At 40.9% G+C, this 13,868-nt stretch overlaps 1 protein-coding gene across 2 annotated transcripts in view; it reads left to right on the top strand.

Moving 5' to 3' along the window:
* Positions 1–13,663, top strand: part of LOC115218754 (attractin-like protein 1) — a 163,490-nt gene extending 149,827 nt beyond the window's left edge. For both annotated transcript variants that reach the window (XM_029788665.2, XM_029788663.2), the window contains 4 exons: positions 823–901; positions 1,650–1,778; positions 9,697–9,850; positions 13,436–13,663. In XM_029788665.2, coding sequence (XP_029644525.1) covers positions 823–901; positions 1,650–1,778; positions 9,697–9,850; positions 13,436–13,530 — 457 coding nt within the window. In that variant the 3' untranslated portion in view covers positions 13,531–13,663. The remainder of the gene's footprint in view (positions 1–822; positions 902–1,649; positions 1,779–9,696; positions 9,851–13,435) is intronic.
* Positions 13,664–13,868: the final 205 nt, after the last annotated feature.

Raw genomic sequence — 13,868 nt, 5'->3', positions numbered from 1 at the left:
ATAATTGCCACAGCTCTAATTACATTTGGTAATTAACTTTCAAAATATCATGTTTCTTGGTTTGAATGTTTATCACAGACACAATGGTATTCAATGTTTGTTGCCAAAGTTGAGGCCATGTGAAAAAGAGAGAATGATTATTATTATTATCGTTGTTGTTGTTATTTGAAATTACCACAGAGCTGCACATCCTGGAATGATGAATGTTGAAACTGACTTTGGTAGGATTTGAACTCACAATGTAGAGTGGTCCAAGTAGATTGCACAAGGTATTTTGTCCATTGCTCTATCGATTCTGCCAAGATAGAGTGCCAGAAATGGTTGTGCATTATATCGAATGCCCCACTGTTCTTCACTCTACTCCTTGTTCTATGTTCAAATCCCAGTGGGGTTTATGCTATCACTGGGATGCATTGTATTGTATGGCCCCCAACTAAGGTTGAAGTAGGCTAATAAGCAAGTATTGAACTCACAGCTCCACTATCAAATGCTGTCATGACAGGTCTAGAATTTATTCAGCAACAACAACAACAACAGACAAAATCATAAGTTTATTTTGAAATGTTACTTTCCAGAGCAGACATGGGAAATCTTTTACAAGAAACAGGCTGTACGATTAGAAAAATTCAAAATAATTTTTCATTAGACATGGTATTTGGGAAGTCCTGTCGGCTATAGTTTGTCCATGACTGTTCTGGAGTAATCTAATTAGCTCAGTGATGTGTCTGTCCTCTCTATACTACCAGTGATTCAACGATGTGTCTGTGTGTCTCAGTACTTCTCTGCTGTCAGTAATATATCCGTCTTCTCTCTACATTTCAGTTGTTTCCTATCATTGCTACTGATTGCAGCAATATTCTGGAAAATCAAACAAAAGTATGATGTCTACAGGAGACGACAGGTAAGCCAGGCTGTTTGCATCTTTGCCATCATCATCATCATCATCATTGTCATATCCATGTTCAATATTGAGGTGTAAAGCAGTAGAGCTGAGCTGAAGCAAACCTTTAACTGCCACAAATGTAGTCATCTAAATGTTACATGTGCAGCCACCGCCTCTCCTGAATGCTACATGTGAGGCAACTCCCATCTCTGAATGCTACATGTGTGACCAGCTCATTTCCAGAATGCTACATGTGCAGTCATTTCCCTTCCTAACTGCCACCTCTTATAATCATCTGCCTTTCTCTAACTGTGATAAGTGTAATCCTCTACCAGCTGCCACATGTAATCTCTTGCTCCATCAGCTTTCCCACATGTAACAGCTCTACTTCACTCTATCAACTGTCACACTCGTGACACCCTCGTCTGAACCAGCAGTCTCACACACACACACACACACATTTCACTCTCTGCCCTCCACCACTTGTCCCACACAGTGTAACTCTACAATGTCATGTCAGATTACCACCACCTGTGACAGCCCTTCCACCACCACCATCTGCCCCCATTCTACTGGCTGTCACATACAATGTAATAATGCTCCCCGACTCCACAACATGCCCTACACTACCAGCTCTCCTACACATTTCAACTACCTCCTTCCTCACCACCACTGTCCTGCACTTGTAACAGCTCCTCCACCCCATCATCTGCCACACCCCACCACCTTTTCCAGTTGCCCTAATCGCTGTGTTTCCTTTTTGCAGCGTATGTTTGCTGAGCTGGAGCAGATGGCCAGTCGCCCATTTGCTGTGGTCTCCATTGATATTGAAAGACGAGTGGATGGCTGTATTGCCGAGAAAAAGGAAAAACAGGATTATCGAAAGAAGAAAAAGGTAAGTTTGTTTTTTTTTTTCTTTCTCATCCTCACTACTGACCTTTGACCATTAACTCAGGATTTAGGGGATGGGTCAAAGGGAATGAATTCCTCTCATATCAACAAATTCTCGGTAGCAATTTGCAAAACCACAGGTTGGGAATGCTTTATTTGAAATTCCTGGGACTGATGCAATGCAGATATTTGATGGGGTTTTTTTTATTATTTTGGAGTATTTTTTATACATTATTTACACTTGCTGGATATTTGTCCTCATCTTGTTTGCTGTTAACACAACATTTCGGCTGATAAACCCTCCAGCCTTCATCAGGTGTCTTGGGGAAATTTTGAACCTGGGTTCTCATTCCTAAGGTATTTTTTGATGTTATTATTATTCAGATCACTGCCTGGAATCGAACTTGGAATCTTGGGGTTCATAGTCTGCGCTCTTACCCACAAAGCCATATGCCTGTGGTGTAGTGGTTAAGAGCACAGGCTACTAACCCCAAGGTTCCAAATTTGATTCCAGGCAGTGACCTTAATAATAATAATAATAACATCAAAAAATACCTTAGGAATGAGAACCCAGGTTCAAAATTTCCCCAAGATACCTCATGAAGGCTGGAAGGTATATCAGCCAAAATGTTGAGATAAAAGATAGCAAATTGCGTTACACTGATATTCAGATTTCACATAAAAATAATGTTTTGTGCTTTACTGTACAAAAATTAGAAGGAAGGAAAAAAAACCCCAAAACCAAAAGAAAACCCCACAAACAACCAGTGTTACCTGTGGGGTTATCTCCAAGCCCTTTCAACATTTCCAACATCTTCACACCACCAAGCAGGAATCACAATGAGTAACGAAGAGAGCAAAGGTTTTATTGTGATAGCTGCCAAGCAATCAGCTCACCTGAGCTGGGGTAGGGTGGAGGAGAAGCCCCTATCGAAGCAGGTAAGGACACATGTCATAATGGCATACAACGGCTGTTCATGGGAAACCTTGCCAGGACTTTGTGTGGAATTCTCCGTTTGTGGCGTCAAATCAGCATTCAAAAAGATTTTGGAGTTTTGGATAAAGGATTTTCAACTTGGATTACATTTTTGTTGATTTTATTTATCTTCCAGTTGTGATGGTCACCATAATCTAGTAGTAGTAGTAGTAGTAGCAGTAGTGGTGATGGTAGTAGAAGCAGTAGTATTAGTTGTAGTAGTAGTAGTAGTGGTGGGGGTACTGGTATTTTTAAGGGTGTTGATGTTATTTATAGGGGACCAGTGGTCACCTCCATGTGCTGGTGGTAGTAATTGTAGAAGTTGAGGTGATAGTCAGTCCTATGTAATGGGGGCTGTAGTAGTAGTAGTAGTAACCACTTTCAATGTAATATTGTAGTGTTAGGAACACATTGTGCAAAGCAAGGATTTGATCTCATCACCATGACTTTTAAATGCCTCACCTGTGGACCAGTCTACAGGCATATTTTCTCAAATGAATACCACAAAAGCACACACATGCCTAAAGCTGACCCTGGAGCTCAATATGGTCCTGTGACTTTTTGGATTTTGTTCAACTGTCCAACACATACCAGCATGGAAAATGTATGTTAGATGATGATGATGAGGAGGAGGATCAGACATACACACCCACACACACACACACGAATATAAAGATCCTTGCAATACATATTTCTCTAGGCACAGAACCCTTGCTGGTGGAATGTAAAAGCACCCATGCCAGTGGCACATTAAGAACACCCATTACACTCTTGGAATGGTTGGTGTTAGGAAGGGCATCTGGCCATAAAAAACCCTGCCAAATCAGACCGGAACCTTGTGCAGCTCTCCAGGTTCTCAATTCCGGTCGAACTGTCCAACCCATGCCAGCATGGAAGATGGATGCTAAATGATAATGATGATGATATATACACACATACACACCACTCTTATCTATACACACACAGACATCAGTCCCAGATACTGTCTCTGTTGCCGCCATTTTCACCCGCCTCACATGCACCTCCACCTCACCCCAACCCCACATGATTATAATCAATGTTCTAATGCCGTTTTATTGTGGTAATTGACTTACAATGGATTGGCTGTTGGCCAACACACACACACACACGGCAACACATCTCTACATATACATAGACATCTGGATGTATTCTATATACATACATTATATATATATATACTGTATGTATAGACATGCATATATGTATACACATGCATATATATATATGTGTATACACATGCATATGTATATATATGTGTATACACATGCATATGTATATATATGTGTATACACATGCATATGTATATATATGTGTATACACATGCATATATATATGTGTGTATATACATGTATGTGTGTGTGTGTGTATATATATATATATATATATATATATACTCACACATACATTTGTACGTAGTTCTGTGTTGATATGTATATAAGCATTTCTGCAGGTTTCTTCATCTATATAATTATATTTATGTCTAACACATGCATGCACACACACACTCACACTCGTATGTTTGAGTTTACATATAAGCGGAAAGGGTACTCAATACAGAAGCGTAGAGCATAATTATTTCTGGTGCTAAGATTATTTTGTTAATTAGTTTTATGAGGATCTATCAATCATATAACATGGTCGTTAATACTCTTGAGTAGAAATTCTCACATCAGGCTGTGCTTGTGTATATACAAGCACAGATGTAGCTGTGTGGTAAGAAGTTTTCTTCCCAACCACATGGTTCTGGGTTCAGTCCTACTGCATGGCATCTTGGGCAAGTGTCTTCTATTATAGCCAAGCTGACCAAAAGCCTTGTGAGTGGATTTGGTAGATGGAAACTGAAAGAAGCCCATTGTATATATGTATATCTATATGTGTGTGTCTTTGTGTCAGTGTGTGTCCTCTACTCGACCACTTGACAACCATTGTTGGTTTGTTTACGTCCCTGTAACTGAGCAGTTTGGACTGAGAGAATAAGGACCAGGATTTAAAAAAAAAATTACTAGGGTTGATTCATCGTCATCATTGTTTAACGTCTGCTTTCTATGCTGGCATGGGTTGGACAGTTTGACTGAGGTCTGGAGAGCTAACAGTTGCAGAAGGCTCCAGTCTGATCAGGCAAGTTTCTACAGCTGGATGCCCTTCCTAACGCCAACCACTCCGAGAGTGTAGTGGGTGCTTTTATGTGCCACCGGCACAGAGTACTGGCATCGGCCATGTTCGGATGGTGCCTTTTACGTGCCCCTGGCACAGGAGCCAGTCAGGCGGTCCTGGCATCTGAGCCAGTCAGTGGGTACTGGCCTCAACTAAAAAGGTGGTGCTCCAGCATGGTCAGAGTCAGATGACTGAAACAAGTAAAAGATAAAAGATATATATATATATAAATAAAATTGTAGTCGTGGCGTGTGCCGGTGACATATAAAAGGCACCTACTACACTTTATGGTGTGGTTGGCATTAGGAAGGGCATCCAGCTGTAGAAACACTGCCAGATCAGATTGGAGCCTTGTGCAGCTACTTGGCTCACCAGCCCCCAGTCAAACCGTCCAACCCATGCCAGCATGGAAAGCGGACGTTAAACGATAATGATGATGATGATGATATAAATATTTAGCAGAAGCAGCCGAGTAACTCAGGGGCTGAGAGTTTCGTGTTTTGGCATGTATGATTAGTGCTAACACTTGACACTTTCAGTCCTCTTGAGTCACTCTCTGACTTCTGCTGATTGTTAAGGAAGAAAACGTGTGTGTGTATGTGTGTGTGTGTGTATACCGTCCAACCCATGTTAGCATGGAAAACGGACGTTAAATGATCATGATGATATATATATATATATATATTATATATATATATATATATGTATGTGTGTCTGGGTGGGTGGGCTTGTATGTATATATCTTTATCTTTGACTTGTTTCAGGCATTGGACTCTGGCCATACTGGTGCACTGCCTTGAAGGGTTTAGTTGAACGAATCAACCCCAGCACAGGCTTTTTTTTTCTTAACTCGATTCCTTTTCTCTTGGTCTTCTTTCCCAAACTACTGTGTCCGGCATAAATGAACTGACCCCCAATTGTCAAGTAGTGGCGGAGCAGGGTCAGTGGGTGGACAGGCACAAAGACACACACACATGATGGTCTCCTTTCAGTTTCTGTCTACTAAATCCACACCCTCACATACATACCATACACACACACAACCATATATGCATGCATACACACAATATATATATATATATACATGCACACACACATACCATACATACATACATACATGCTTACGCTCATATACACATATACATACATGTGTATACATATTTCTTCATATGCATGTGTATAAATATATATATTTGTGTGTGTGTGTGTCTGTGTGTGTGTCAACCTTTTCCTCAGCCTCTTACTTATGAAATGATAATGTTGATTAGTGTTTTCCATTACAATATCATTATTGATTTATTTACATTGTGTTCATCTGAACTTTTGGCTGCGGTGGTCATGGACGGTGCCAATTCCTCCTCCACTACCTCCCTCCACCCACACCTGCACACACACACACGTATTGTTATTATTGATGCAGGATGCTGAACATTTTTAATAATTACCTTATAAATGCTATAGGTCAACACTGTATACATACATGTGTATATATATATATATATACACATACACTTATACAGATAATGTCTAGTTAGAAATCTGAACTTCAATTAGTTTGGATCTGGCAGCAACTACAACTTATCAACAACATAGTGTGCGTGTGTGTGTGTATATGCATTTTTTTTTATCAATATTTGATTTTGTTTGCAATAGCTGATTCTTTTGGTCAAACTATCGTATGTCCAGCTGCTTCAGATGCCAAGATACAGTTTTTCGATATTTTTTCATTTTCTGAAAAAGCAACATTTTGGACATACAACACTTTTGCAGAATAACAATGATACATACATACATATATATATATATATACTCACAGACATACATATATATATATATATATATATATATATATACATAAACTTGCGTGTGTGTATGTATATATATATATATATACACACATAGATAAATGTATACCCACTCATATATACATGCATAATGCTGCCTCTGCCTAAGTGCAATATATTGCTCCAATTTGTCTTGGAGCTCGGTGACTCCAAATAAGAGCTGACTCTGGTCTGTGACGACTTCCCCAAGCCATGCCATACTTGAACAGAAGACTTGTGGCAGAGACAATGGTTATTAAGCCATCCTCATTTCTCTCCATTCTCCTATTCTAGCCTGGATTAAATGGATAATCTCCTGTCCAGTCTCTCAACATTTATTGCTGCCTTTTCTCTTCTTTTTTATGGTATACCAACCTGAGATTAGCCCTGGTTACTCTGTCCCCTTTCTTCCTCAGTCTTCCTCTTCCATACATTTCATCATCATCATCATCATTTAATTTCCTTTTTCTATGCTGGTATGTGTTAGACAGTTTGACAGGAGCTGGCCAGGTTCCAGTTGTCTGCTTTGGCATGGTTTCTATGGCTGGATGCCCATCCTAATGCCAATCGCTTTACAGAGAGGACTAGGTTCATTTACACAACACTGGAACAGATGCATTTATGTGGGACCAATGCAGGTGTTTAAATTCATCATGGACAAACTGCATCCTATAGGACTTCCTGAATGGCACACCTAATGAAAAATTACCTGGAATATTTCCAATAGTGTGTTTCACTCCGATGATGAATCATATTCCATGTGGCTTTCTTCTCAAAAAGCTTGCCCCTGCCTGATTTAAAAGCTCTGTACTTCTTTCTGTAATTGCCATCCTCCATATGCATCCCATACTGATGCAGTCTTCTCTCCCACTTTATCTCATTCCTTTTTGCCCTGTTTTTCTCTCAACTCATTTGGGCTCCATCATTTATTCACTCTAAAATCTCTCACATCTTTCTTTTCAAGTCCTCCATATTCAACTCCCATATCTCTCTACCCTGCAACTTTGCACTTCATATACAAATATTATACAATGCACCCCTCACCCAGGGAGAGAAGCCTTTTACTGCTAACAGAGACAACAGATCCCTGAACTTTGTCCACCCCTGTTTCCTTTGTTACTGTACTTTCCAAGATCCACTTCTTTTGCTGATCATGTCACCCAGTTAACAGAAGCTGTTAACTGCCTCTAGTGAACTTCCAGGCTCTTTGGAAGAATCCATTTCACAGCTACTCTTCAATCAGATCTATCTGCAGTCAGTCATCGTGACTATGTCTGCTCATGACTTAGGCATGACTTGAGAAGCTTTTTCCACACTGGTCAGTTTTTACTTTTGTTTCTGTTTATTACTATCAATTCCTTTCCACTTCATCTTCCTTTTTGCAGTATCCTTGAATCTCCGTCCAGGTCTTCCATGGTTTCTCTTTCCTTTTGCGTTATTGGGAGTAAAGCAGTTGTCTGCAGAGTCTGCTGTTGTCCACCCTGTGTAAATTTCTATCAATGAAGATTTCCATCATAGAAAGCAGAGACCAACACTTGACTTGAGACAGCATTCACCCGGGGTGGGTTGAGTTGACTTCATTCATCCTCAATGCTGCATCTCTCACAAACGCCGACCAGACCTGGCAATTTGAGGCTAACGACCGCATGATCTCCAACCACTCCTTATTCCAGTGGTGAATGCCGTAGATATGGGGGCCTAGGTTGGGTTCCAGATCAGCCTTGATCGTCATCAGCCAGGTTTTTCGTTGTCCACCATATTGCTTTCGCCAACCCTGAAGGGGAGCTGGGGCAATTGCTTTGTAGATGAATTCTCCTGGTTGACGACGGAGGGAATGACCCAGCCAACGCAGGCGTCTCATTGGGATGACTTGTCGGAGGGAGGTGATTCTGTACTGGTGTTGCACCGAATTGTTGGAGGCAAAGTGATACCATCGGACACGAAGGATCTGGCGTAGACAGAGGTGATCGAAGAGGAGACCAACACACTGTCGGATCTCTTGATTCCTGATCCTGTCAGTGTGTTATACATTCATAATTCATCATAGCTGTCCCATCATACACACATGTAACTTGTCTACTTGAGCTTTATAGACTGTCCAGATTTCAGCTCCATACAGCAGGGATGGAAGGAAGCACTATGGCCTGGTATACCTTACATTTGTCCCATATAGAAACATGCTTATTTTTCCTCAGCCTCTCCTGTAGCCTGCCATATGAAGCACCAGCACTTATTACTAACTTCCTGTATATCTGCTACATGATGTTCTCCTATATTAACCTGCCTTGTGTCCCTGTCACCTCTCATACAAGGGACTGCTGAAAAGTTCCTGACTTTGGGTAAAGGAGAATCAGTTAATTATGATTTTATTCAGCATATTCCCCTCTCAGATTCACACACTTATTGCAGCAGTCCTTCAGTTTTTCTAAGCCCTGTAAAAGAACTTGGAAAGTTGGGTCTCCAACCAGGTCTTTCATGATAGCCAGGAACTTTTCAGCACCCCCTTGTATATATATCTATGGTTTACATTGGTTAAAGTATTTAGGTTCCCTCTCTACACCTTATCTGCCTTCTCAAATGGCAGCAAAATTTTGTTAAATCTTTTGTTGTTGCTGTCTTTACTTTCAGCTATCTTTTATTCTAAACGTTGCTTCCACGCTGGAATTTTTACTCTGATTCTTTGACTGATTCATTTATAAGAATTACATCAGTCCTTCTTGAACTCTTCTCTCTTGGAACTATAGAGTAAACAGGAGGGGACTGACAATGAACGTCGATGATTGCCTACTTGCTAAATTCATCTCTGAATTATCATTCCCTAGTATCCACCTTCATACTTGCAACTGTCCACCTTGTTATCTACTAGCATCCACCCTCATACACATCGTTATCCACCCTCATGTCCTAGTTCAGGGTCTGTCTCTAATATGTATTTCTCTATTTTCCAGGTGAGCAATAAACCAAGCCCAATTGCATTAGAACCATTAAATGGTCAAAAGGCAGCAGTACTGTCGCTCCTTGTCCAGCTCCCCTGTGGTGATGAGGACTATACTCCGAGTAATCAATCAGGGCTGGCTATTGCCAGTGCCCTCGTATCTTTAGGTGAGTATCAAAAGGACAAATGGACAGCCTTTTATATAATTCTCTTTAGGTTGTTGATGTTGTTGTTTATGTATATCTATCTCGTGGCCTATACCAGGGGCGTTACCAGCCCACTTATACGTACCTTTTCCTTCTCTGCTTGTGAAGACCTGTTGAGGAAAGTGAAATCAATAATCAAAATCAAATTTGATGACTGGCGTCTGTGCTAGCGGGGTGCAAAGAGCACCATACGAGTGTGATCATCGACAGAGCGGCTAACTGGCTTCCAGGCACCATTCCAGCGTGATCGTTACCAGCATCGCATTACTGGCACTCGAGCACCATCCAAGCGTGATCGTTGCCAGAGCAGCCAACTGGATTCCATGCCGGTGGCACGTAAAAGGGTACCAATTGAGCGTGATCGTTACCAACGTCGCCTTACTGGCACCTGTGCCGGTGGCATGTGTAAAAAGATTCAAGCGATGTCGTTGCCAGTACTGCCTGACTGGCCCTCGTGCCGGTGACATGTAAAAAGCACCCACTACACTCTCAGAGTGGTTGGCATTAGGAAGGGTATCCAGCTGTAGAAACTCTGCCAGATCAAGATTGAAGCCTGGTGCAGCCATTTGGTTCGCCAGCCTTCAGTCATTCGTCCAACCCATGCCAGCATGGAAAGCGGACGTTAAACGATGATGATGATATATCTATCTATCTATCTATCTATCTATCTATAAATTATATATATATAATATATATAAATATCTCTGGTGATGGTGTCACATTAAAAGTATTGGTGCTAGTGTCATGTGAAAACCACCCAGTACACCCTATAAAGTTGTTAGCATTAGGAAGGGCATCCAGTTGTAGAAACCAAGTCAAAACAGACAGTGGACCCTGGTGTGGATCCTGCTTTGCTAATTCTTGTCAAACTGTCCAACACACGCAGGGCATATTTTTTCTGTTTTTTTTTATTTTGTAGTGGTGGGGTTGGCTTTCAGCCCTTAAATCAGTTGTTACTTAACTGTGAAGTAGTGGTGTGGAACCTCATAGCAGCCACACAGACTGATGGTGTATAAGTTGCAGTCATTAATTGTTTTTCATTAACAATAGTGATTATCATCATCATCATCCATCTGTTTCCCATGCTGGCATGGGTTGGATGGTTATAAAGCTTAATTTTAGACAGAAGGAGGGAAACAAGTGCAAAGACAAATGGTGTGCACTTTTTGTTGCACAAATAAAACACTGCTCTGTAAGTGTGTCACTGCATCACTGTGCTGCTGCATTAACTATTCATATCTTGCATTTAGTGCACCAATGTGCATAACTGCTGCACTGATAGTTACTATATTGTTCTTAGTGCAACAGTGTGCCTGACTGCTGTTATGTGCTATATCAGTGCACCATTGTGATTGAGTAGGTTTGTATTTGGGACTGTATGACCCCAATTCTAGCAATGCTAACCCCACAGTTCCAGCTCCTCTGGGTTACCAATTCCTCCTTTGCATGTCTACTGACCCATTTCATGGAACCAAAAGAATGCAGGTAGAGTTGTATAATGGAGAAGTACCCTTTATAAATCATGCTGCTCCCATTTCAATCCCCTTTTACGACACAGTGAAATTCAATGGTTGAACATTTTTTGGTGGAATCTATCAGAGACCATTCCTGTTGTTGGATAGCAGACTTCTTTACTTGGTTTACACCACCACCACCACTACCACCTGGCCCCTGAGTGGAATCCACTCTGTTGGAAGTAGAGGCCAAACCTCTAACATGAGGTTAAATGTTCTCTATTCTTCCAACAACGTTGAAGTTCCTGAAGATGGACTCCTCACCATTGAACTTCTAATTAAATCAAAATAAAATCATAGCAATTAATTAATCAATTTTGGTTTTGTCTTTATAAGTTACTTGGTGACCTTGATGGTGATGGTACCACATGAAAAAAAAAAATTCACCCTGTACCCTCTGCAAAGTGGAACGAAACAGGAAGGCCATTCAGCCATAGAAACCATCTCAAAGCAGACATCAGAGCTTGTTGCAGTTCTCTGGCTTGCCAGCTCCTGTCAAACCATCCCACCCATGCCAGCATGAAAAATGGACATCGAATAGTGATGATGATGATGATGATCATGTTGCTGTTATTTAGCCCAAGGTTGGCTGTGAGGATCAAAAGGCATTCCAACTGTAAACATCCCATCGTTTATTTTTCTTTTTTTCCCCACACTGTGTAGGATCACATTAAGTCAACAGAATATGGTGTAAGTGGGATTTCATTGCTATTTCTAGCACACTGAATTACAACTGGCATCACCCAGGCTATGAAAGTGCTGCCGGCTTGAAAATCTTGCATTGTACTAATTTCCCTTCAACTTCCACATTACATAGAGGCTAACGATTAAATACACCTTTTGCTATGAAACTTCGCAGTTATGGCTGTCATGGTAAGATGCTTGCTTCCCAACCACATGGTTCTGGGTTCAGTCCCACTATGTGGGTGTCTCCTATTATAGATTCAGGCCAACCAAAGACTTGTGAGTGGATTAGGTAGACAGAAACTGAAAGAAGCCCACTGTATATATATCATTACTTGGAAATGGGTGCACGTAAGAAATGCCCACTGCACTCTTGGAGTGGATGGTGTTAGGAAAGGCCTCCAGCCATAGAAATGAAGAGTAGATAAACAGCCGACAACTGATGAAGGTTCCTTTCTCTGTGTTTACTTGTCCTGTTTTCCATTTTTATATCGTTTGTTTACGTATTTCGTGTTATTTGCACCATTGGTGATGTCTTATACCTATATATGCTATTATATTATTTACTATATATATCATCACCATCATTCTCATCATTTAACGTCCACCTTCCATGCTAGCATGAGTGGGACATGTCTGTGTGTGTGTGACTTTGTGTCTGTGTTTGTCCCCCACCCCATCTTGACAACTGATGTTGGTGTGTTTATGTTTCTGTAACTTAGCAGCTCAGCAAAAGAGACTGGCAGATTAAGTACCCAGGCTTATAAAAAAGATAATAAGCATTGAAGTGTAATCCCTGAAACAAGAGAATGCTGTGCTTGTGGCTACTCTGTCGAGCCAAGTGAAATCGCAGTCGCGTCTGACTGGCACCCGTGTTGGTGGCACATGAAAAGTACAGTTTGAGCTTTAGGCCTCATGGAGGCAGTGACAGGGGGCCAAGACTTTTGGTGATAGACCAAGCTTGTGTAGACCTGTCAAGCCAAGTGAGATTGTAGTTGTGGCTGATATCGGTGTCATGTCAATGGCACATAAGAAACACCCACTACTCTCTTGGAATAGTTGGCATTAGGAAAGGCATCCAGCCGTAGAAACTTTACCAAAGTAGGTTGGAACCTGGTGCAGCACCGTAGCTTTCAGTCAAACCATCCAACCCATGCCAGCATGGAAAGCAGACGATAAATGATGATGATGATGGCAAGATTTTCATGAAAGCAATGCTTCCCCAGAGCAGAAGATGGTTGGATGTAGAGGCTCCCTTGTTGCCTTGCTTTTTTTGTTGTTGTTTTCCAATGTTGCCCGTCTCTCTATCCGTGTCTAATAGCTGTTGTTTCTTTTCCATTTTCTGCAGGTAATCCACGTAAACAAAGCTGTGAACCCAACAAAAGTGACAAAAACAAACACCGAAGACATATACACCAATCACATCCCGATGCATGTATATAGCAACGCTTAGTGTACATATATACACCCACACACATGCACTCACATGTACAGACTTACACACATAGGCAGACTCATACACACACATGCACGCACACTTACACGTGCACGTCTACACACGTGTGTGTGTAAGCATGTATGCATGTGTATGTGTAGTTGAGTGTTTGGGTGTGTGTATGCAATATTAATAATGATAATAATTAATAATTAATACTAATAATAATTATAATAATAATAAATTCAACAAATTTGTAAATAGTGATATAAAGAAAAAAAAAAGAAAATTTGCAACAAAAATTCAATGTAAAAAAAACCCACAAGACGTAAAAAAAACATAAAAT

This window comes from Octopus sinensis, linkage group LG14 (assembly GCF_006345805.1).
Source record: "Octopus sinensis linkage group LG14, ASM634580v1, whole genome shotgun sequence".
Classification (NCBI taxonomy): domain Eukaryota; kingdom Metazoa; phylum Mollusca; class Cephalopoda; order Octopoda; family Octopodidae; genus Octopus; species Octopus sinensis.
The sequence above is the reverse complement of the archived record's forward strand: the minus strand, read 5'-3'. Positions and strand labels throughout refer to the sequence as shown.